Source organism: Nicotiana tabacum, chromosome 3 (assembly GCF_000715075.1).
Source record: "Nicotiana tabacum cultivar K326 chromosome 3, ASM71507v2, whole genome shotgun sequence".
NCBI lineage: Eukaryota > Viridiplantae > Streptophyta > Magnoliopsida > Solanales > Solanaceae > Nicotiana > Nicotiana tabacum.
In genome coordinates, this window is record NC_134082.1 from 34,785,190 (window position 1) to 34,807,450 (window position 22,261).

The window sequence follows — 22,261 nt, forward strand, 5'->3', positions numbered from 1 at the left end:
AATAATAAGATAAAAAGGATCATTATTTTAAAAAAAGTATACTTTTTTCTTTAACTTATCTTTTATAATATCTCAAGCATAAAATTTATATAATTCCTTAAAAAATTGTATTCATTAAGAAGGAATGCACGCACGTTCGCGTAACCTAAAGACTGGTATTATTATATAGAGAGCTACTAAATTCCTTATCGGAAATTTTTTACCTACATCTGGTATTTACACCGGATCAATAAACAAATAACACATGTCACTTTATTTAACTACAATTGTTACTACTTAACCGTAGTTAAGTACCATATATTTTGCATATAACCTTTATTAAATATTAATATAAAAATACCCAATATCTTGAAATTCTATGTTATGTTGTAGACGGAAAGTCAAGTACATCAACGGTACTGTTGTCTACTAATGGTGAATATGCTATTACCACACAAAAGGTAAATCGCTTAGTTTGTGAAAACAACAGACATGTATATTCAAAAAGATTAAACTCATACGAAAGAACTTTATCAATTGCACTTGGCTTTGCATAATTATACTATGACTAATCATGAAAAGGCTATCAAACTTAATCTTGAAAAGAAAATTTTAATTTATATTTTACCGATTTTTTTTGTGAAGACAATAATAGCCTAAACAGGGTTACTAATTGAACTAAAACTCAGGAGAAGTTTTTCAGCACGCATTAACAAATAACAAACTGAATAATACCTAAGAAATTGTCTTCCCATTAAACTCTCGGTTGAGTTTTTTCGTAGAATATCGTGCAGAAGGAGAAGAAAGACGAATGCAGGTAAGTTTTTTCTATAGTTGGACGACCATTGATTTCTTTATTTATTAAAATAGGACTCTAGACCTTAATTTTTTTTTTTTATGGTTAACTTAACTTAACATGATGTAAACACCCGGTGCGGGTAAGTTTCTTTCTTCATTTTCTGACTCAATGAAGAAAAGTATCAAGAAAATTAGAACTCTTTGTTTGCAAATTTGCTTTCATATAATCTTTAAATGTAAACCAGATTCACAGAAATTCTTTTTCGACCAGATTCATAGAATTCATTTTAAGGCTATGCGCATCTTTTTATTTTTTCCCCTTTTAACCTGCCATTTCTTTACCTTATATAGGTATGTGAAAGTTAATATTTTGGTACTCCGTAATGTTTAATATATTATTTTTGTTGTGTCAAAAAAAGTTAATATTTTTCTGTATCTTTTTCTGCTTCTCTTCTCAAAATATAGTGTAATTTGGTTTGTTTCTTTCTCTCATTTTCTTTTAACTATGAGGGTGTTTGGCTAAGCTTATAAGCAAGTCAAACTGACTTATAAATACTTTTTGACTTATTTACGTATTTAGTAAATACCCAAAATGCTTATAAGCTAAAATCAACCATAAGTCATAAGCTGGTCACCCCAACTTATGACTTTTAAGCTTATAAGCATTTTTTTGTTTGACCAACACTTTTACTAGTTTATCCTTAATAATATTCTCTAATTCACGAAATACTTTTCCCAAAATAATTTTTTTGACTTTCTCTTCATTCCATATTCGTTGTTAATTCTTTTCTTTACAAAAAAATTTAAATTATAATGTTTTCAAAAAAAAAAAAATCAAGGGTATTTTAGTCATTTTTACAAAAAATAGCTTATCGGCACTTTTTAATCAAACACTTGCTTATATCAGTTTAACCACTTCTATCCAAACACGTAAATACTTATTTTAAAAATCAATTTTCCACTTAAATTTTTTTTTTCAAACACTTCAAGCTTATGAGTTAATCAAAGGGGCTCTATGTTTTGATTTGATTCTTTTTAGTACACTAGTTCTTCAAAGAAGCACGTCATCATATTATATTGTGGTTCCCTTCTTTTCAAAGGAAAACACATGTTGTAGTAGTTTTGGGAAGCCCATAGCCTCACAAGTAAAATCTCGTTCAATTTCCCACAAAATTGGAGCCTTCAAACTAAAAGTTCAATTCCTCTGCTCTGTTAATTCATTATTGCTATATGGCGTTGCTTGTGTCAAGTGTGCAATTTCAACCTGGATTAAGAATTGTATATTCTGTACAGAAAAGGCAAAATCCAAACAACATTCTTCACAAAAGGTCTCAATCCAAAACCCGATTCTCTTTCTCTAGCAATTCGATAAATCAGCGATATCGGTACATATCTCCCCTAAATTCGGCTTCAATTAATGGATACTCCGTACAAGAAGCTGATTCTAGTGAGAAGCTGGGGGTGAAATGGATGGAATTTGTTCGGAATGTATTTCCGGGTGGAAATTGGTGGAGGCTTGATGTGGATGATATTGGAATAACGGCAAAGCCTGTGACTGTTGTGCGTGCTCTTCACCGAATGTGGGAATTGATAGCTCAAGATGGTTTGCTTATTTTTGCTGCTTTTACTGCACTCATTATTACTGCTGTACGTGAACCAACAGTTTTTTTTCTTTCTTTCAAAATTGGACCAAAGAAAATAGTAGGAGTAAATAATTACTAACTGGAAGTTACTTCGCATCAGTTATCAGAAATTAGTATCCCGCATTTTCTGACAGCATCCATCTTTTCGGCGCAAAGTAGCAGTATCGCAGTGTTCCACCGGAATGTGCGCATCTTGGTAGTGCTCTGCATCATTTCCGGAATATGCAGGTTTTTGTATCATTTCAGACGGACATAATGCACATTAGTATTATTTTGCACCGTCACCCTACTTACCTGCATTTTTGCGAGTATCCTAACATACATACTTGTTCATCTGCTTCTCCAATAGTGGTGTGCGAGGTTGCTTTTTTGGGCTCGCAAATATGATCCTGGTGAGTCTTACATCACATTTTAGAAGAATAGAACAATGCAGTGATCATATACATATAATCGTATTGTCTTTTTGTTGGGGTTATACTGGTGTCTGTCATGAACTGGCCTAAACATCTAGTATTGTATCTTTACTTCTATCAGACACTATAAAATCAGTACCATTTAAATAATCTTTTAAAGGTTAGAGTCGTCAAGAAACAAAGATGGTTTAATTGCCTTGCACTTCATCTTTTTTGCAGGTCCAGCGAATGAGGGAAAAATTGTATTCCACTCTTCTTCTTCAGGTTTCAGGAATTTCTATTTGCTTAAACACAACTAAAGCATCATCAAAATTGCTTCTATATGAAGCGCAGATCCTTATATATTTCTGCTTACCCTCTTTGTAGGATATATCCTTTTTTGATTCTGAAACAGTTGGTGATTTGACAAGTAGGCTAGGGGCAGATTGTCAACAAGTCTCTCGCGTAATTGGAAATGACCTAAATCTGATTTTGCGTAATGTTCTCCAGGTAAGATTTCCTAAGATGTCTAATGCGTTCCGATATTCATTTTTGAGTTGGTAATTTACTTTTGTCCTTTCCAGGGAACAGGTGCTTTAGCTTATTTGTTGATTTTGTCCCCACCACTGGGATTGTGCACATTGGCTATCTGCTGTGCACTTCTCACGATAATGCTGTTGTATGGCCAGTAAGTTTTTGCTCATTGTTTTACTTGTATGAATCAGATGTATATTAACTTAGAATCTTATTTACCGGATAGACGTAGGTGACAGTAAACCGTGCATGGTTTTACATCTATTAAAAATGAGAAGTTCCAAGGATAACCGTTTTACTGAAACTTTTGGTCACCAATTTTTTGAGTTGATAATGTAAGGACTGACTTATTTATAGTAAGAGATGAACTTATCTCTTACTTTAGGAAATTATACAAATAGTGACAAGGGCCAAGCTAGCCTTTGTTGCCGCAGGGTTTTGGTCCAATAGCAAAGGTACTACAACACAAGGTGTATGGTAGGTGCAGAACTCTAGATCGTGAACCAAGTCTGGTATTTAAGTAGAGAAGGGTGGGGGGTGGGGAGGGGCATTATTCATCAGGCTTTGAAGCTGGAATAAGGCCACTCTTGGTTATCTTTAAAAAAGGGGCCAAGTTGGTCTTTGAACCAATTTCCCATCCACAGTCATGTGAACTCTAGTTATAGAATTGGTCTCTCTTCTTTTAAATCGCATTTTCATTAGTTGCTATATTATGCTAATTCTCTTAGTAGCAAATGAGTACCATAATACTTTGTTCAAGTAGGTGAAAAAAACTTATACTTGAGAATTATTGCAATTTATGATTTCCTGAACTTCTTCTAACTCTCTCTCTCTCTCTGTGCCTCCTTCTTTTCATAGATACCAGAAGAAAGCAGCTAAATTAATTCAGGAGTACACTGCTTCTGCAAATGAAGTAATCTTAAGAAGTTAATTGGTCCATTTTTTCCCAAGATGTTATAAGTTAAATTCTTAATGATTTCATATCCTTTGATGTGATGTAGGTTGCCCAAGAGACATTCTCCCTCATGAGGACTGTACGAGTGTATGGAACCGAGGAACAAGAACTGGGAAGGTACTACTTAACAGAAGGGATTTTATTCCCTTTGTGTTTTGTTTAACACTGCCAGGAGTAAGCATAGAACATATGCAAAATATAATTATATCAAGGTGCTCAGTATTAACAAGAGCTCGAAAATGACCATCTTCTAGAACAGGTATGCACGGTGGCTAGGGAAGTTAGCTGATATAAGCTTGCGTCAAAGTGCTGCTTATGGATATTGGAACTTTAGCTTCAACACGCTCTATCACTCAACACAGGTCAAACTCTTTCCACCGTTGAACACTGGAGTATCTTTCTTCTCCTTTGTACCTTCCATCTTTTTTCGTTGGTTGATAAATGAGGAACTCTCTTTGAAAGAAAGACATTTCAAAAATCGGGAGCTCTATGTTCTGAAAACAAATGTCATACAGAAGCTAAACATAACAGGAAATGCTTTCTCCAAGATCAATTTAAATTTACTTAGAAGGAAAATGATCGATGGATTTTCAGAAAGATCTTTCACATGGAAACCACACTCTTCTTTAGCCCTTGCTTCCCAACATTTAGACATCGTTACACCTCATTATTCGGCCCTTTGCATTATTTAAAAGTATTTATGCAGCATCATTTATCAATATATATATAAGTGGGTGACACCTTGCTTAAACTGCATGCTGCTTAATCCCAAATGTTAAAAACTATTTAAATATCAGTGGGTGACACCTTGCTACACTGCATGCTACTGTGTCTCTTGAGTGACACGTTTGCGCTATTGCTTGGTTCCTTTTCTAGAGAGGTGTTGATTGTTTGACCAGTCTTCTTGCTATCAACTGCTTTTTCTCTTGGTTGATACATTCTCCGGGCAGAACTTAAACCTGATACTTGCAAATTGTAAGTTTTACCTTGATTTCTCTTACCTTGCCCCTTATATTTTTGCATCAATTCCTCTTTGTAGACCTATGTCACCCTTCATGTTCCATCAGACAAGTAAATCGTCTAGCTCCTTCAAATGCAGCTGGAAAATTGTGCTAAAAGTTGAAATTAAAGGTATATGTGTCAAATACAACCCTGTCCTTGTGTATGACACTCATATTCCTGTCAGTGCAACCTCGTAAACAATATTTTTGGCTAATGCTCACAGCATCTCAAGTATTCCCTGAAAATGCATCCCTACATCATTTAGCACTTCCATGACTTGCATATTTTTACTTAGAAACTTCTGGAATTCCGAGTTTCATCTAATGAAGCATACACAACCATTTCCTTTCAATGGTTTTGGATAGAAAGAAATAGATGCTTCTCATTTTCAATCAGATATTTTTTCATAATCATTTGCAGATTCTACTCTTGGTGTTTAGATCAGCCCAAATAATAGTAGTCTTTTTTGCTAATTGTTTGAAAGAAAGTTTTTCAGTTAATCATTTAAAGTGAAGTCCAATTTTGTGCTTTGACTTTTAGGTTATTGCTGTGCTGGTAGGAGGAATGTCTATTCTGGCTGGTCATATTACAGCAGAACAACTTACAAAATTCATATTGTACAGTGAATGGTTGATTTATTCTACATGGTGGGTGGGGGACAATTTATCATCATTGATGCAGTCTATTGGGGCAAGTGAGAAGGTTTTTCAATTAATGGATCTTAGACCTAGTGGTCAATTCGTTGACAAAGGTGAAATCATTTTCCAACTAGCTTCTTGTTTCACTTATCTACTCCCTGTATTTATATTGAGTATCTTGGCAGGACATGGCATGTTCACCCAACTAGGGTTCTAAGTGTTTGCAAGAAAGAAATGTACAAACCTTTTAAATATTCAGTTTAGATTTTGGGAAGTCCTGTATGTTTAAACATGTAAGAAGTGGTGAAAATTTAACTTTTGAGTTAATATAACATTAAAAGAAAGAAATTATCTATTCAATTTAGTCAAAGGGACATTATCTTGTGATGGTTGAAAGACGAACTATGATGTACAATTTGAAATGAAAAAATAACTTTTAGTAAAGATTATTGGAAAGCAAGTCACTTTTACATTCTTGGATTGGATTTCCAATGCCTCTTCTTCATTTGTTATGCTTGCTCTTTTCGGTCATTTGGTTGCTTATAATCTGTTGGATATATTGTTTCAGTTATAAAATTTAGCTATTAATAGGTGTTATCAATACTTTCTAATGCATTACAGATCCCTCTGGCTAACTGAATCTTCTAATGGCCGAAGTATAAGTTAAACTGAAACTAGGCACAAAATAGACTCACCAGAGTTGGTGTGCATTCATACTTTGGCTTTCTGCAAAGGCCCGTTCATGTTCAAAGAATGATTTCATGATTCGGTTAAAGGAAATTTCTCTCCTATGCTTCAAAGTGAAATTTTTTGAGGTAGAAGGCCTGATAAATACCTGAAATCCCCTGTGTACGCTTAAATTTCTGAGAGAGAAGCTTTATGAAGTTGTAGATCTTCTTCAAGACTGGCTTTTATGGAAGATGTTTTGCGAAGCGTGGCTCAACTGTTTGCTGTGTTTTCTTGACAAATGGTAGAAGATGGCGTGTATATCATTGGGGGTGAAGGGGGAGGCAGTGGTTTGTACTTAGAGGTACAAATTATTTAGGTGTTCATAAAAGCAAGGGTTCTCAACTACTGATGGGGAGGGTGTAGAATCGCTTTACCTCTGTCCTTAAACAACATTAGTCGCTCTTTGATGCAAAGTTCCATCCAATCAAAATTGCTGACAGTTTTAAGTACCTAATTAAAGAATTTCTGATGGAAGGTGTTTAATGCCTTCCAAATGCAGCATAAAAATAAACTCATGTAAGCTGAAATAGCTCCATTGGTGCAATAAGTACTCTGAAAAAAATGTTTTGCGGAGGCTGCATATTCTCATCCTGCTTTGTGGATTGTTGTAGGAGCCAAGTTAAAAGGATTAGCAGGACGCATTGAATTTGAGAATGTTAGTTTCTACTATGCTTCAAGAATGGAGGTATACGTGTCTATTCGATCTCACAGCATGTGGTTCATTATCTGAGAACAAATATTCCTTTTCGCAACGAGACTCAAATACAATGTCGATCACTTTATCCTTTTCTTAGCTATTTGCATCTGCGTGTTAGTATAACTTTTTATGTGGTAAAAGATTATATGATTCGTGTTTTGGAGTATAAAGCAGTTGATTTCAATTCTTGATGTTCTGATTGTGAAACAATCTTCTTGATAGTTTCATTTTCTTGCTGATTTTATGTATAAACTTCTTACTTATTCTAGAAAACAGAATTTTGCGGCTGAAATTAGAAAAACTGACACTTTCCCTACTGTACAGATGCCAGTGCTTCAACATATTAACTTCGTGGTGCATCCGGGTGAAGTAGTAGCACTTGTGAGTCCTTTAATTTCTGACTGTCAATCTAAAATTTATTTTGGCTGCTATATTCCATATTTATGCGTGCATCTTTTAATATCAAATGTCATACTTCATCTGTCCCATTTATGTAACACACTTTCCTTTATCACTCTGTCCAAAAAAAAGGAAATATTTCTATATTTTAGAAATATTTAGCTTTAAACATCCCTGTTATGCTTAGTAACATATTTTTGTAGTAACAAATATCTTATGGCATGTTTAAAGCCACAAGTTTCAAAAGTCTTTCTTTCGTTTTTATACGCCGCGTCGAATCAAACACCTTCATATAAAATGGGATGAATGGAGTATCAATTTTCTCCATTTCGTTAGAGTTATGGAACTGCTTCCCTCTATAATCGTCATGACTGAATTGCTCCTTTACAGTTTCTCGAGCAAGCAGGTAGTTTTTCTATTATGGCCAAGGGTGTGGCACAAAATGGCTGCACATATAGAGTATTGTCACGACCCCAAATCTAACTAGTCGTGATGACACCTAACCCAACCCACTAGGTAAGCTAAATGATAGACAACATCACTCAAATAGGATAACAGGAATCAAATTATATAGCTGGGCCAGTTTCCGTAGAAGAAGAAAGCAAAAGGTGTGGAAGTTCGCCCCGTTAGCACTCATGTGGATAGTTTGGGGAGCTTTTGAGTAGGAGAGCTTTTGAGGGGATTCAGTCTCCTTTTTCACATCTTAAGAATAGTCTTTTATCTTTGATCGCTTTTTGGTGCACTCATATAGCCCCTACTTGTATAGGAGATTGAGCGTCTTTTGTAGAGAATCATATTCTGATGTAAATTCTCTGCTTTTTGGTATACCTCCTGTATACGGGAGTTCTCTCCCTTTTGATTAATACGATTTTACCTTATCAAAAAAAAGGATAACAGGAATCAATAAATAAAATAATTGATCTTTTTATACAAAATCCCAAGGATAGGTAGTACATGTCACGAACTTCTAAGACTTAGAATTTACAAAGTTGGTATGAAATAAATACATCCTCTGCTTGAAATATACATAAACAGATTTACAAATCTAAAGTTACCGTGAAGATGGGGCAGCAATAATCGGGACGCAGGTACATCTTCAATGCCAACTCTCGCCATACATAGCAATATCAGCTCTGAAATATGCACGCAAGGTGCAAAAGTATAGTATGAGTACAACCAACCCCATGTACTCAATAAGTAACAAACCTAACCTTAGGTTGAAAGCGGTGACGAGCTGGGAAAACGGTCAAAGTCCAACATCGATAGCCAAATAACAACTCGTAATAATATAATGAAGGCAGTACAAGCAATAACTCAAAAGATATTATACTCAACTCAATCACAGTTGCGGAAAAGTAGACATGCTTTTCAGGTATAACAGTAAAGCCCAAATTTTTCACCGGAGTCACCAAAATATGAGTAAATCAGGAAAAAAAAACTATGATTTTTCCCAAACTTTCAACAACAGATAAGACATTTCATTATCAGATAGCATGAGGAAAGTACATCTCTATGCCTACATGTCAATATGCATGTCAAGTTATCAATTTATCATACACCGTCTAGCATGAGGAATATACATCTCAATGTCAGACTCCGGAGGGACGGATCTTGCCCAAGAGCTAATCAAAACCCTATAAGGCCTTCTGCGGCGTGCATCCCGATCCATAATGATAAATAAGCCAATAAGGCCTGCTGCAGCGTGCAACCCGATCCACAATAACACTCACATGGCTCTTAGGCCCACCTCAGTCATCAATCTCTCAATTCTCAAGGGTTCACAATCTCGTACCACTCAGCCCAAACAATGATAGGTGTGATTTAACAGTGAATGATGAATAAAGACTAAGATATGATATACAATAAAGAATCATGACTGAGTATATAATTACAGTTAGAGTAGATAATTCAAAACAATAGAAATATCCTCATTAGGTCTCAACCAAATAAGCACATAGCCTAAACATGATTTCTAACATGAATCATAGCTCAATTAACAGCAAAACAAGTCCGGTCATAGTCTAATAGTCAACTTGAATCATGATTACCCCGGTGCATACCCACACGCTCGTCATCTAGCATGTGCATCACCTCAATACATCTCTTATAACATAGTTCCCCGGGTTAAATACCCTCAAATCCAAGTTAGGTATGTTACTTACCTCGAACAAGCCAAATCCAATACCGAGCAAGCCAAACAATACTCTAGAAACGCCATCCCGTGTGTATCAACCTCCAAACAGCTCGAAACTAGCCAAAAAAACTTAATATCATAAATAAACGCCATCGAAAACGATTTCGAATAATAAAGCTTCGATCTTTAGCTAAAATAAAAAAATCAACCCAGAAGGTCAACACCGGGCACCTCGGAACCCAACAAAACTCACAAACTCCGAACACCCATTCTGATACGAGTCCAACCATACCAATTTCATTCAATTTCGACCTCAAATCGGCCTTCGAATCATCAATTTATGTGTTAGAAAAGTTTTCACTAAAATACCTAATTTCTTCAATTTGATTCATCAAACAATCGCTAAATTCAAGGTTGGAATCATGAAATATAAACAAATTCGAGTAAAAAATGCTTACCCCAGTCCAAATTGTGAAAATCCCTTCCAAAATCGCCCAAATCCAAGCTCCAAAACCTTGTGAGAAAAAGTGACTAAATTCCGGAACAAGTACAAAAAAATGCAGCAGTTGTTCTATCTTGAATCAGATCCCAGATGACCCCTAAAATCACATTTGATAAGCGCAGCATAATCCTTGCGAGATTACACCTAAGATAGCCTTTTGAATCACCCAATTTGGCCTTAAAATGAGGGAGATATGATGTTTTGAAGTTGTTAAGGAAGTTTGAAAATTTAAGGGACAAAAAGTGACATTTTCGTAATTATTTTACACCAGACAATCAACAACAAAAGAATTTTCGTTTTAGTTCCCAAAACTCGTTCTGAACCTCCAGGACACAAAATATGCATTTCAATCATAAAACACGGTACGAACCTGCTCGCGCAGTCAAAACACCAAAAAGAGGTCATCTTGACCCGATATTGACCATGGTCAAACTGCAAATCCTTAACTAGTTTCTCAACCAATGATCCAAAATACACATTACTCCCTCGGGACCCTATCCAATCATACTAACAAGTACAAATATATTATCCAAACTTATCCAATGCCTCAAAACACCCACGGGAACATCACAACAAAGAATTGAGGCTCAAACCGAATAGAATTTCTCTTCAGTTGTTAAATCTTAATTCTTTTCAAAAGAGTGTCCGAATCACACTTAAAAACTTCGGATTACTTCCAAACTGTGCACACAAGTTCAATTCAACTATATAGACCTATCCAAAGTCTCAGAACACCAATTGAAGTCCAATAACATCAAAATCAACTCTTGGTCAAACTTATGAACTCTTAAGTTCTTCAAATTGTCAACTTTCGAGAAATAGAGTCGAATTCTTTTAGGAACCTCCAAAATCAAATCCGAAGATACGTACAAGTCCAAAATCATCATACGAACTTATCGGAACCATAAAAGCTCAATTCCGAGTCCGTTTACCCAAAAGTCAAACCTTGGTCAACTCTTCCAACTTAAAGCTTTCAAATCGAGAGTCATTCTTTCGAATCAATCCCGAACAACTCGAAAACAAAAACCGACTATACATGCAAGTTATAATACATCATATGAAGCTATTCAAAGTCTCAAACCACCGAACAGAACACTAAAGCTCAAAACGACCGATCGGGTCGTTACACTCTCCCCCACTTAAATATACATTCGTCCTCGAACGTGCCAAGAGTTGTTTCAAAGCCATCAAATCACTGTATAAACCCGTCATACACATACTCATGGGTGATCCCACGTCATCTCAATCCATAAAAACCCATTGACACAATCTCGAATGAAGATTCATTACTTCCACCTTAGTCCGTAAATCTTAGAACCTAATTTTCAATATTTGGAATTCCTTAGAAGACCTGAATCTTACGTCTACACACTGTATAAGTCTGAACAAGCTGTGTCAAGTCATAACCATAACCCAAGATTTAATCCCATGATATAACACATAAGATCAACAAGTCATGGAGCTCTCTCTCTCTTGGTAGCTGCTCAAATACAAACCCGGTGTCGGTAATAAATCTCATATCAAATAAAACCTCGTTCAAAACCTTTGTACACTGCCGATGATGAAAGAAACACATAGAAACTCATAACCACTCATCAGATCAACAAGTCATGTAGCTCTCTCGTCCAACAAGAACCAAAGCCAAATTCTAAGCCGACTTCTGATATTATTCTTCCAAACATACCGTAATCTAATCCGATAGCACCCATTCTAGGTCCAATGACCTCATTTCATCAAACAAAGCTATTCTATTTGCATGCCACACCAATACAACCTAAAGCCACAAACTGTGCACCAATAGTCAATAATTCAAATGTATTCAAACATGGAAAATGACTCATATGAGAGAACCGTCCCGCAAGCTCAACAAGTACCACCACAAACGCAATGCTATGATCCCATCACACATAGTATATAACCAAGACCCGCGAATCTAACACAAAGGATCATATCTCAACGTAACTCCGCTACCCCATCCAACACCGGTCCATATGAAATACCTCGGGCCACAATGTTAAAAAATCAACAACCATACGCAAGTCAAAAACAACCACGCAAAATGCATGACCATAACCATGGCAAAACGGATAGCACAACATACTACCAACAGGAAAGACCATAACCGAGGCGCAATCAACCATTCAACACCCCAATAACCATCTCGCTCCTATTTTGCCGCAAGGCCCAAACAAAAACACATCAAATGTGCAAATAACCAACAACTCACAACCCATTGTAGCATAGAAGAGTAACACAGAGAGCATATCGGAACACGAACAAGCTCAACTCTAACTGAATGACACTCGCCTCAACAATAACACTGCTAAGTCAACAAATACGACTCGGTGTAGGATACACATCGTCATTTAGCCTACCAATGGGCCCCCAAATCAACTTCGGTCATCCACATATAGATAATAACCCTCCAAAAGTCCACAAGACACAACCATAACACATACTATTAGCTGTCTAACTTTGGCCATACCTTCACAGTCTGTAACCACGAAACAATCTGCTTTTGAGAACTCCCAGTCTCCAAATCATAGAACACATCAATCACCATAGTCGATCCCAACTCTACCGCTCGAATGACTAACACATCATTCGTACACAATCATCCCACGAGAAATACTTCCAAAATCCTTCCGTGCGACATAACAAAAATCTGAACATTAGCAGTGGTTCAACCAGGTGAATACCGCAATACCAATGAAACATCCGAAATCAGAACACAGTGCGCCTTCTGAAATACGCATCCTTCTCAGGTAATACCAAGTAGTAATAACATTCATCTAAACATCTGAGACCGTCCACGCTGTCTAAATTCATGACCTCCCATTTCGAAACCGAGCCACAAACTAGTACATGCAAACCTCAATCCCACACGACGCACCGCATCTATCATACCATCAAATAAAATATGAGAATCTAGTTATCAACTCTGAGCCACAAGCAGGAGTATATACTCAATCAGTCAGAAACCTATTACTTGACTCTCATCCCAGAGAAAATTACAAAACGCAACATACCCCTCATACCTGTAGATAATATCCATCTCAAGCTGTGGAAGAAATCATCGAGAACACTTTGAAACCCATTTGCACTTAACCAAGACATCAAAACTGAATCCCTCTACTTCAACCAAGTCACGCAGGTCGCTAAGCCCAAGAATATTGCCACAAAACACCAGTAAAGCCTCACCACATCATAAGAACCTAAATAACCGATCATTTCCATTACTATGCTGATCTGATCTACCACCAAGCTATCTTATATCTCCGAGTTCCTTCCAAATTGCCTTCAAGTTAATGCTTCTCCTTGCAAGAACACCACGATCCTTACCTAAAGCTCATCACAAGAGATCCTAGCATGAAATCACATCGTCTTAAAGCCCATGAGCCACTGTATTCCCTCTTGAGCACCCAAAATGCCGCATTCGAGTTACCCAATCTGAAGAGACCTTATGTGAATATGAAGTTGTTTCCTTAACCTCTTAAATGCTGAAATATAAAATCCATAATGATACAGAATTACCGCGATTACCGACACCATCCAATGCAAGTCCCAAATCTTAGCCATATACAAATCCAAAAAATTCTCAAATGCCACATATGAATCTTGAACTCTTTAGAACCTTCCAGAGAGTTATCCGCCCCGTGCAAATCTCAAATGCACCGCCCAAAATGAGCCGAACGACCTGTGCCCCACTAGCACACCAACGCCCAAAAGAGTAATCCACACCTCTAAGCAACCTAGTGATTTCCTTTTCTTAATACATTACATCCACCACGAACAGCAAACCTAACATTCCAAGACTTCTATATATCCATAAGGTGTAACACGTCATACATCCAGAAATCTCCTTGCTTAACTCATCATGAAGACCAACCTCTGCAAGTCATAATCGATCCTTAAGTATGCCTTAGACTGAAACCAATACAACACCTAGCCATGCAATCAAATCGTCGATAACAATCTCTCCCACTTGGCTCAAGGCCATAGAACAAAACACCCGATAACTCACAATACCCATACTCTATTACTACCATAATCCCGTATTGAAACTCAACTAAATCCTTCATAAGCTCATGCAACATAACCCATAAAATATCTTAAATCATCTGCTAAGCTCGCATTCACCCTCGTAGATAGTCAAGTCAACTTTCTCAACCGATCCTACTCAATCGCAACACATATAATCCACTGCTAGAAAGAAACTCTCACACAATATCATAAGGATCACACATTCGTAGATCACCTCGCAGGAGATAACCCATCTGCTTAGCCTCAAATTGGCATTTCACTGCGCCCTACCATGACCACGACCATCATGCAATCACTTAATCTTCTCGAGTCTAAACTCGTCAACAAGACATAAGAATCCATTTCATCCCAAACTGGACTGAAAGATCCCTCAACACGATCATAACTCGAGACTGTACAACACGTCAAAATCACGAATCACACTCAATTTAAGCCTAAGAAACTAATGAACCATATCAAATCAACTCCGAATGATCTCAAATTTTGCACACTAGTCCCAAATGAAACAATGGACCTATTCTGATTCCCAGAACCAATATCCGAACCCGATATCAACAAAGTCAACTCTCGGTCAAACCTTTTAACCTTCCAAACCTTCAAGTTTTCAATTTTCGCCAAAAAGCCTCGAACCAACCTACAAACCTCCAAATCAATATCCGGACATACGCATAAGTCCAAAATCACCATATGAAGCTATTGGAATCACCAAAACTCCATTCCGGAGTCGTCTACACAAAAGTCAAACTCCAGTCAACTTAAGCCTTCAACTTAAGCCTTCAACTTTGGTGCTAAGTTTCCCAATTCACTTCAAAACTTTCCCGAAACCAATCCAACCATCCCGGCAAGTCACATAACCCGCAAGTGAACAAAGTAAAGCAATAAATAGGGGAAAGGAGCTACAGCACACAAAACGACCGGTCGGGTCGTTACACCAGGCAAGATACGAACCATCAGCATCCAATTTTACCATACTAATACCATGTGAAACAGAATTATTGTAATCTACTGTTTTTGAGTCCCCCATATTTTTGAACAATCTGAAGCGCGCACAATTTTTTTATTGCAGAATATATATGCTAAACAGAAGAACACGGTGACCCAAAACAACCTTCAAAATCTGAAAAAAAGGCTACCGGGGCTAACTGGTTATGCGGACTTGTCTTATGTTATTCGAAAAAATCTGAAACTTTTTTTAGGTCGTGTAGTAGACATAATCCTTCCAGTGGTACCAGTTTTTGTACAGAACTGACGGAGGGCGAGATAAAAAGCTTTAGACAGAAACTTTAGCAAGAAAACTATAAGAAAGATGGAGAAAACTCAACCTATGGAACCCTAGTGCTGCAGAGGGAGAAAATGCACCTCAAAAGGGCAGCAATGGTTTCTGACACCTCGATGAAATTGAGAAGAAGAGAAGGCTTCTTTGTATTTCAATGTATACTTTACATCCAACTGATATATGCATTTATACAAAAGTCCTAAGAAAATAAACGAAAATAATGAGAGAATATTCAGTTACAGTACAATCTTCCTATAATCAGCTATCCTACAATCAACAACGACCCAGTAAAATCCCACAAGTGGGTCCGGGGAGGGTAGTGTGTACGCAGACCTTACCTCTACCCCAAGGAGGTAGAGAGGCGGTTTCGGTAGACCCTCAGCATACTCCATATTTTATTTTATGTTGAACAACTTATTCTATCAAAATCAATTGTTGCTCGCTCCTAAGGTTTTAATGGTGTCGAAAAGGATGAAGAAGCAGAATGGAAGTTAACCTCAATGGGATGAAATTTTCAGATCTCCCCTCCTATGAAAATCTGATCTATACAAATAAACAGAAAGGAATACCAAAAGCATAGCACAAAGCTTACTAGGTTATCACAATCCTGGTATTGCATTGATAGCGATACATCAGCAGTACAAGGGAATCGTCCCCATCTGCTGTGTTTTTTGAAGGCACGCCTACTTGAAGAGTAAGGGAAAACACTAAAAATAGAGAAAGGGGCAGTGCCAGAGAGGTTGAGTGTGTTCTGTGCAACTTCATGGCCAATCTAGATAATCTGCACTAAACCTAAAGGGACTCAACCTAGATAATTTGAACTGTCCTCTATTTGATAATACTTATTGATCCTCAACACATACTATTTCCCGTTTGTAAGCACGCTAAATAAGCAAACATAAACTTGCTGGAAATTAAACATCTCTTCGCAAAACTATTTGGCAAATGGACCATGACATTCTACATCTAGAGAACAGTTGTTTCAGATAAGAAAGGAAGCACAATAAAGTAGCATAAGAGTTCCCTTGAAATATATGGGATTAGTTGTCAAGGTATTTAGGTAGCAGTTCAAAGTTCCAGAACAATTGTTGAAAAAAAAAGGAAAGGAGATCTAAGCCGTCTTCTCTAGATAAGGCTAAGGCACTAAAACAGAACACCAGATCCAAACATCACAGAGAACTTCTTCAGACATGTTTTATTTTTTGATAAGGTCCTACAATCAAGCTATTAATTAAAGATTTGACTCTCTGATTCTTCTCCTATAATTAAGTTGGTCAACGGAAAGCAAATATACTTTCAATTCTCAGCTATCTAAGGTTACTTCAAATATTTTCATTTTGAAATTATGGCCCCTTTTATCTCTTTGTATATATTAATTTTGGGACTCATTGTCCCTTTGTATCATTTAGAACATGAAAACATATCATAAACTTCTGAACATATCATAAGCTTCACATTTGAATCATAGTCTAGTCTTTCAGACAAATCATGTGATGCATAAGAAAATTATAATTTGCATAAAGCCAATTATCATGTCAATACATTCGTTCGTTAAAGTCTAAATCATGAGATAAACTTCAGTTCTTTCATACCTTCAAAACATAAGTCATAAAACATCGAATGATAGATTTTATACCATTTCATATTAAAATATAGCATTTATTTGCATAATTTGCATGAAAACTTGGAGAATGCAGACTCGTTTGCTCCTGCAAACATGTATTCACATTCTAAATCACATTTCTAATCATTGAACTGTTCATTTTTTGAGGTGAACGCTTCAAGGAAGGTTAGGTTTCCATTTACCTCAATCTCTTGCCTCAACAATTCAAACAACGCTCTGACACGTTAAGTGAAGTGAGACATATAATATTACAACTCATTTTCATCAATTCATATCCATTATAAACTAACATGACCAATTTGGGTCTTGGGTATCAGATTCAAGACAGCCAAAACCTTAATTCTTCCTTAATGGCAAAAAATTAACTTCATCAATCTAATCACATATATTTATTTGGTTATCAAAGCCATTTAGGTCACTACACCCAATTAACATTCCCAATTACTCTTCATCATCTTCCCCAATTATTCCAACCGCATCCATCGAATCCACTTCTGGGGTTCAACTAATACTTCAATCAAACCATGATTTCTTCTCATAATCACCTTCTACATACTCATCTATACATCGTATATGGAGTTTGGGTAATGGGGTTACCTCTTGTAGTCAAATTCCTTAATTTACATACTTGGGAGATTCTTGAAGATATTGAAATCTAGTGAAATGAAAGATTAATGGATGTTGGGACTAGCATTTAGTGAGCATAATTGACTCAAAATACTCGAAATCACTTCCTTAGATGGTACCCCTTGACTGGGTACGACCTTTGGAACTCACAACCCTAACCCCTTTCTCCCTTCCTTTTCTCTTTCCCCAATTCACGGAGTATTTATAGTAAGGAGCTTCTCGCAGCCACGAGCTCCTTTGCCCTGCCAGTTTTTTTTCTCGCGGCGTGATCCTTTGGATGGCTAAGGTCTGATTCTTGCGATTGGCTTGCGGTAAGGCTAACTGTATTGTTGGCATTTTTAAGCTTGTGATGGTTCCACGTGATTGACTTGCGCCTCGAGCTTACCGCGAGACACCACTGTAGCCTATTCTAGGTTTCCAAATTTCATTCGACACTTTCTTGCTATTTATTAACCTTATACCTTTCCAAATCATACCAATCATCCAGTATAATGTTCCAAGCGCATTACCTACATCGTGAGGCATCACTAACACATTTGTGATACTTTAATCACATCATTAGGCTCGTAACTGTCATAATTACTGTTCAAAAACCTATAGGGCCTTACACACGGCTTCATGAGTCAATTTATGCAAATAATGTGTAAGATAGTGTACAGATAAAAAGTACGTAGACGTGTGGCATAAGTGTAGATCCCCCCCCCCCCGCCCTCTCTCTCTTTCTTTGTCAAGTGAGTGTAAACATATCTGTATATATGCTACATATTTGTGCATTAATATAATACATAGGTATGCTTATGGCTTTTGCCTGATCACATCTCTGCTGATCTGTGACTATGTGACTTGCATGAAAAATAAATGTATGGTATATTATCCATCTTTTTTTGGATATATATTTGTGTATATTTTTATTTCTCTATTCATCAATTTGTAACAATGACTCTGAAATGAATGTCATCTGCTGTATAGGTTGGTCTAAGCGGTAGTGGGAAAAGCACTCTGGTGAACCTGCTCCTTCGGCTTTATGAGCCGATAAGTGGGCAGGTAATTCTTGTCTTGTTCAATGTTAAAATAATACTGTTGAATTATGAAAATATATAACATGCGCTTCTTGAGGAAATTGTACAAGCTTAAATCTCACTTTAAGAGGCCTTGACAATAACAGTTACCTTTTGTTCCACCTTTCTTTCTCACAAAAAAGAACTTCATTTTCTTCCAATTTGCTTGTTTTGGATCTGTAGATATCTATTGATGGCTACCCACTTCGAGATTTGGACATCAAGTGGTTGAGGGAAAGAATTGGATATGTGGGACAGGTTAGCCTTATTAATTATTATTTTCCCAATTTGAGTTTAGTATGGTTTTATAATATCATATTACTAAGATATCTTGAACAGGAGCCTAGACTTTTCCGCATGGATATCAGCTCAAACATAAGATACGGCTGTAGTAGAGATGTCAATCAACAAGACGTAGAATGGGCTGCTAGGGAGGCTGCTGCCCATGACTTTATTTCATCTCTACCCAATGGCTACCACACAGTTGTTGATGATGATTTGCTCAGTGGAGGCCAGAAGCAGCGAATCGCAATTGCTAGAGCCATTCTTAGGGATCCAGATATCTTATTGCTTGATGAAGCCACTAGTGCTCTAGATGCAGAGAGTGAACACAACGTAAAGGTGTGTTTTATAAAAGTTGTTTAACTGATAGAGATTGTTGAATTGCCCGCTAAATATGCATTTCCAATTCCCATAGGGTGTGCTTCGTTCTGTCAGAAGAGAACTGAACTCAAAGAGAACTGTCATAGTAATTGCACACAGGTAAAATTGCCTCTGTTCTTTCAACAGAACCATGTACTAGTATGTAATATTGACAAACTGCTACTCACAGGCTTTCGACAATCCAAGCTGCTGACAGGATAGTTGTGATGGAAAGTGGAAAAGTTGTTGAGGTACAAATTATGGCTTTTAACTTATCAGAGTGAGAGTAGCTAACGTCATTATTCAGTCTCCTTTCTTGTTGCGATCTTCGCTTCTATGTCGTGTGATTCAGTCTGTCAGGCAGCTCTAGCATAGCAGCACTGCATTAAGACTAGTGCATTTACCATCATGACAGTGGTCCACTCTGGACTGGTTTTGCGATGCCAAAGTTTGTGTACTTGTAAATGAAGAGCTATTAGTCTATAGTTGTCCATTTAGCATCTAACAAGTTGGAAACTTAAGCATGGAATGTTGCAATCAGGAGTGGAATGTTGCAATCTGGAGGTTCTCATTCTGTTCATAGCTAAGAGCTGCCTGCCTCTCTCAATTAAGTTTTGGTCATATCGCATGTCTCCTGGCTCTAATCACTCTTAGTAACTCTGATTTGGATGATCAACCTCTGATCTTACTTTTGCTACATTCAGATGGGTGGCCACAAAGAGCTTCTCCTCAAGGATGGCTTGTATGCTCGATTAACAAGAAGACAGGCTGATGCTGTGGCATGAACTCTTGTTAACTGACATAAATGTTCTGGCGGATTCTTTGACCAAGTTCGTTCCTGATTGGACGCTGCAGATAGGTTGGTGTTTTTTCTTTTCGAGCAATTTTAGCAATGTCTATGCACCAGATTAGGTATAGGCTTCAGAATGAAGAAGGCAATACAAGATTAGTTGCAGACATTGCAGTTCGACCATCTCAGGTTTTCTCGTGAGAAGGTTGGCTTCAAAGATTCTGCTGCATCACCGGCCAAAGCTGTAACCATTGAGTTTTGACAGCGATTGATGCATAACTGGTTCAAGGGGTGGGAGTAAATATATAACCTGTATAGATAGCAGATATGTTTATCGACAAAGAGCAGGTACTGTTGTTACAAAGTTACAGAAAAAACCCATCAATAAACCAAGGCCCATTGTGTGAGGCTCGGCTCATATTTTCTTCTTTTAGGAATTCAACTATATAGATATCCTCACCAAGACCAATAATGGAAAACCCTCGGTTGGCTTCCATAACTGAAGAATCTTTTGTTTGAAATATTGTTTTGCTATTCTCTTTCCGAATAATTTGTTGATTACTGATAATTTCCATGGTTGATAGATTCAGGGCTTTTCCTCCGGTGATAGTATATGACATCTTGGTTGAAGATCTTTCTGTGAGTGTATGGTGTAATCCTCCAGTGGTTCTTCAATTCTTTCGGTTGTTAATAACTTTTCCAGGAAGTAGGATTTCATACATAACATTGCACTAATTGGTGGCGTGACAAAAGTTACACCATGCCAACATTATGGAAACCTTCTATCGATGAAAAACATATGAGAAAATCTACATTCAATACAAGAGATAATTTTTATTAAAGGTGGGTTATCTATTCACCTGTGGAGCTTAACTATGCATAAAAGCTTCTTCCTGAAATACCCATTTCGATTTTTTGTATTATTCTTTAACTCTGAGGACTTCACCGAGTTGAAATCGCAAGTAGAAAGACAGAAGGGATGTAGAGATGGAGGAAAGGAAGAGAGGAAAAGAAATATAGCAGAGATGGGAGGAGGAAGAAAAAAAAAAGGGACAGGGTCTAGGGATTTTGTTAGTAAGGGGTATTGTAGGATTAGGAAAATTTATGGCATAAAATGGTAAAATCATAGGTCAAAGGAAAATGACTTTTAAGCTAAAAAGCCATTTTGAACCTTTTGACTTAAATTAAGTACTTTTTTTTCCTCTGTCAAACACCCAAATAAACTAAAAATAGTTTAAAAGCGCGCGCTCTCTCTCACGTACTAATTTCACCAGATCTGTCAAAACATTTTCTTCTCTAATTTTTCTTGGATTAAAAACACGGTTGTGTTTCTTATTTATGTTGACACCGAATTTCCTCCTTTCTAATCAAAACACTTTGCATCTTATTTCATTATTTTTCAAAATAATGCAACACTATAAGTGAAGAAAATACCAACCAGCATTTTCCGATTCTTAAATAAATGATGAAGATTGTCGGGAAACATTTACAATACTATTGGACACTAGAGTCAAGTTAAATAATTTCACAATATATGTTATTTGTCTTAAATTTAGTGTTTTAATTTACTATTTGACTCTATAGTCCCAAATAGTTTGAATAGAAAATTCGTTAACATTTTTTTTTTGGCGGGGGGTGAGGTTTAGTGTTTTAGAGCAAATATTTTATGCTAGTGTTGTTCGAATTGCAAGTAGTTCTGCACCCCCCAAAAAAAAAAAAAAAACTGCAAGTAATTCTGTTCAAACTGTATTGCACTTGTTAATAATATTAATATTAGAATAAATAAACTATTTCAATT

At 36.8% G+C, this 22,261-nt stretch overlaps 1 protein-coding gene across 2 annotated transcripts; it reads left to right on the forward strand.

Annotated features, from left to right (window-relative positions):
* The first annotated feature begins 1,830 nt into the window (after positions 1-1,830).
* Positions 1,831-21,305, forward strand: LOC107831222 (ABC transporter B family member 26, chloroplastic). Of its 2 annotated transcripts, XR_012707469.1 has the most exons (19): positions 1,831-2,424; positions 2,521-2,648; positions 2,770-2,812; positions 3,053-3,097; positions 3,200-3,322; positions 3,397-3,500; positions 4,205-4,259; positions 4,348-4,418; positions 4,561-4,663; positions 5,844-6,054; positions 7,282-7,355; positions 7,692-7,748; positions 18,943-19,017; positions 19,215-19,289; positions 19,371-19,652; positions 19,729-19,793; positions 19,864-19,924; positions 20,378-20,532; positions 21,048-21,305. XR_012707469.1 is itself a non-coding variant. In XM_075249351.1 (18 exons), exons 1-18 carry the CDS (start codon positions 2,008-2,010, stop codon positions 20,456-20,458), a joined length of 2,070 nt encoding a protein of 689 aa, XP_075105452.1. In that variant the 5' UTR covers positions 1,831-2,007; the 3' UTR covers positions 20,459-21,052. The 2 variants fall into 2 exon arrangements, 1 of the variants encoding a protein (XP_075105452.1); XM_075249351.1 differs by having other exon boundaries at positions 20,378-21,052.
* The last annotated feature ends 956 nt before the right edge of the window (positions 21,306-22,261 follow it).

Coding starts and splice junctions, on each gene's coding strand:
- LOC107831222 (XM_075249351.1), top strand. CDS start 2,008: ATGGCGTTGCTTGTGTCAAGTGTGCAATTTCAACCTGGATTAAGAATT. Junction 2,649..2,769: donor ATCATTTCCGGAATATGCAG/GTTTTTGTATCA, acceptor CTTCTCCAATAG/TGGTGTGCGAGGTTGCTTTT. Junction 3,501..4,204: donor ATAATGCTGTTGTATGGCCA/GTAAGTTTTTGC, acceptor TTCTTTTCATAG/ATACCAGAAGAAAGCAGCTA.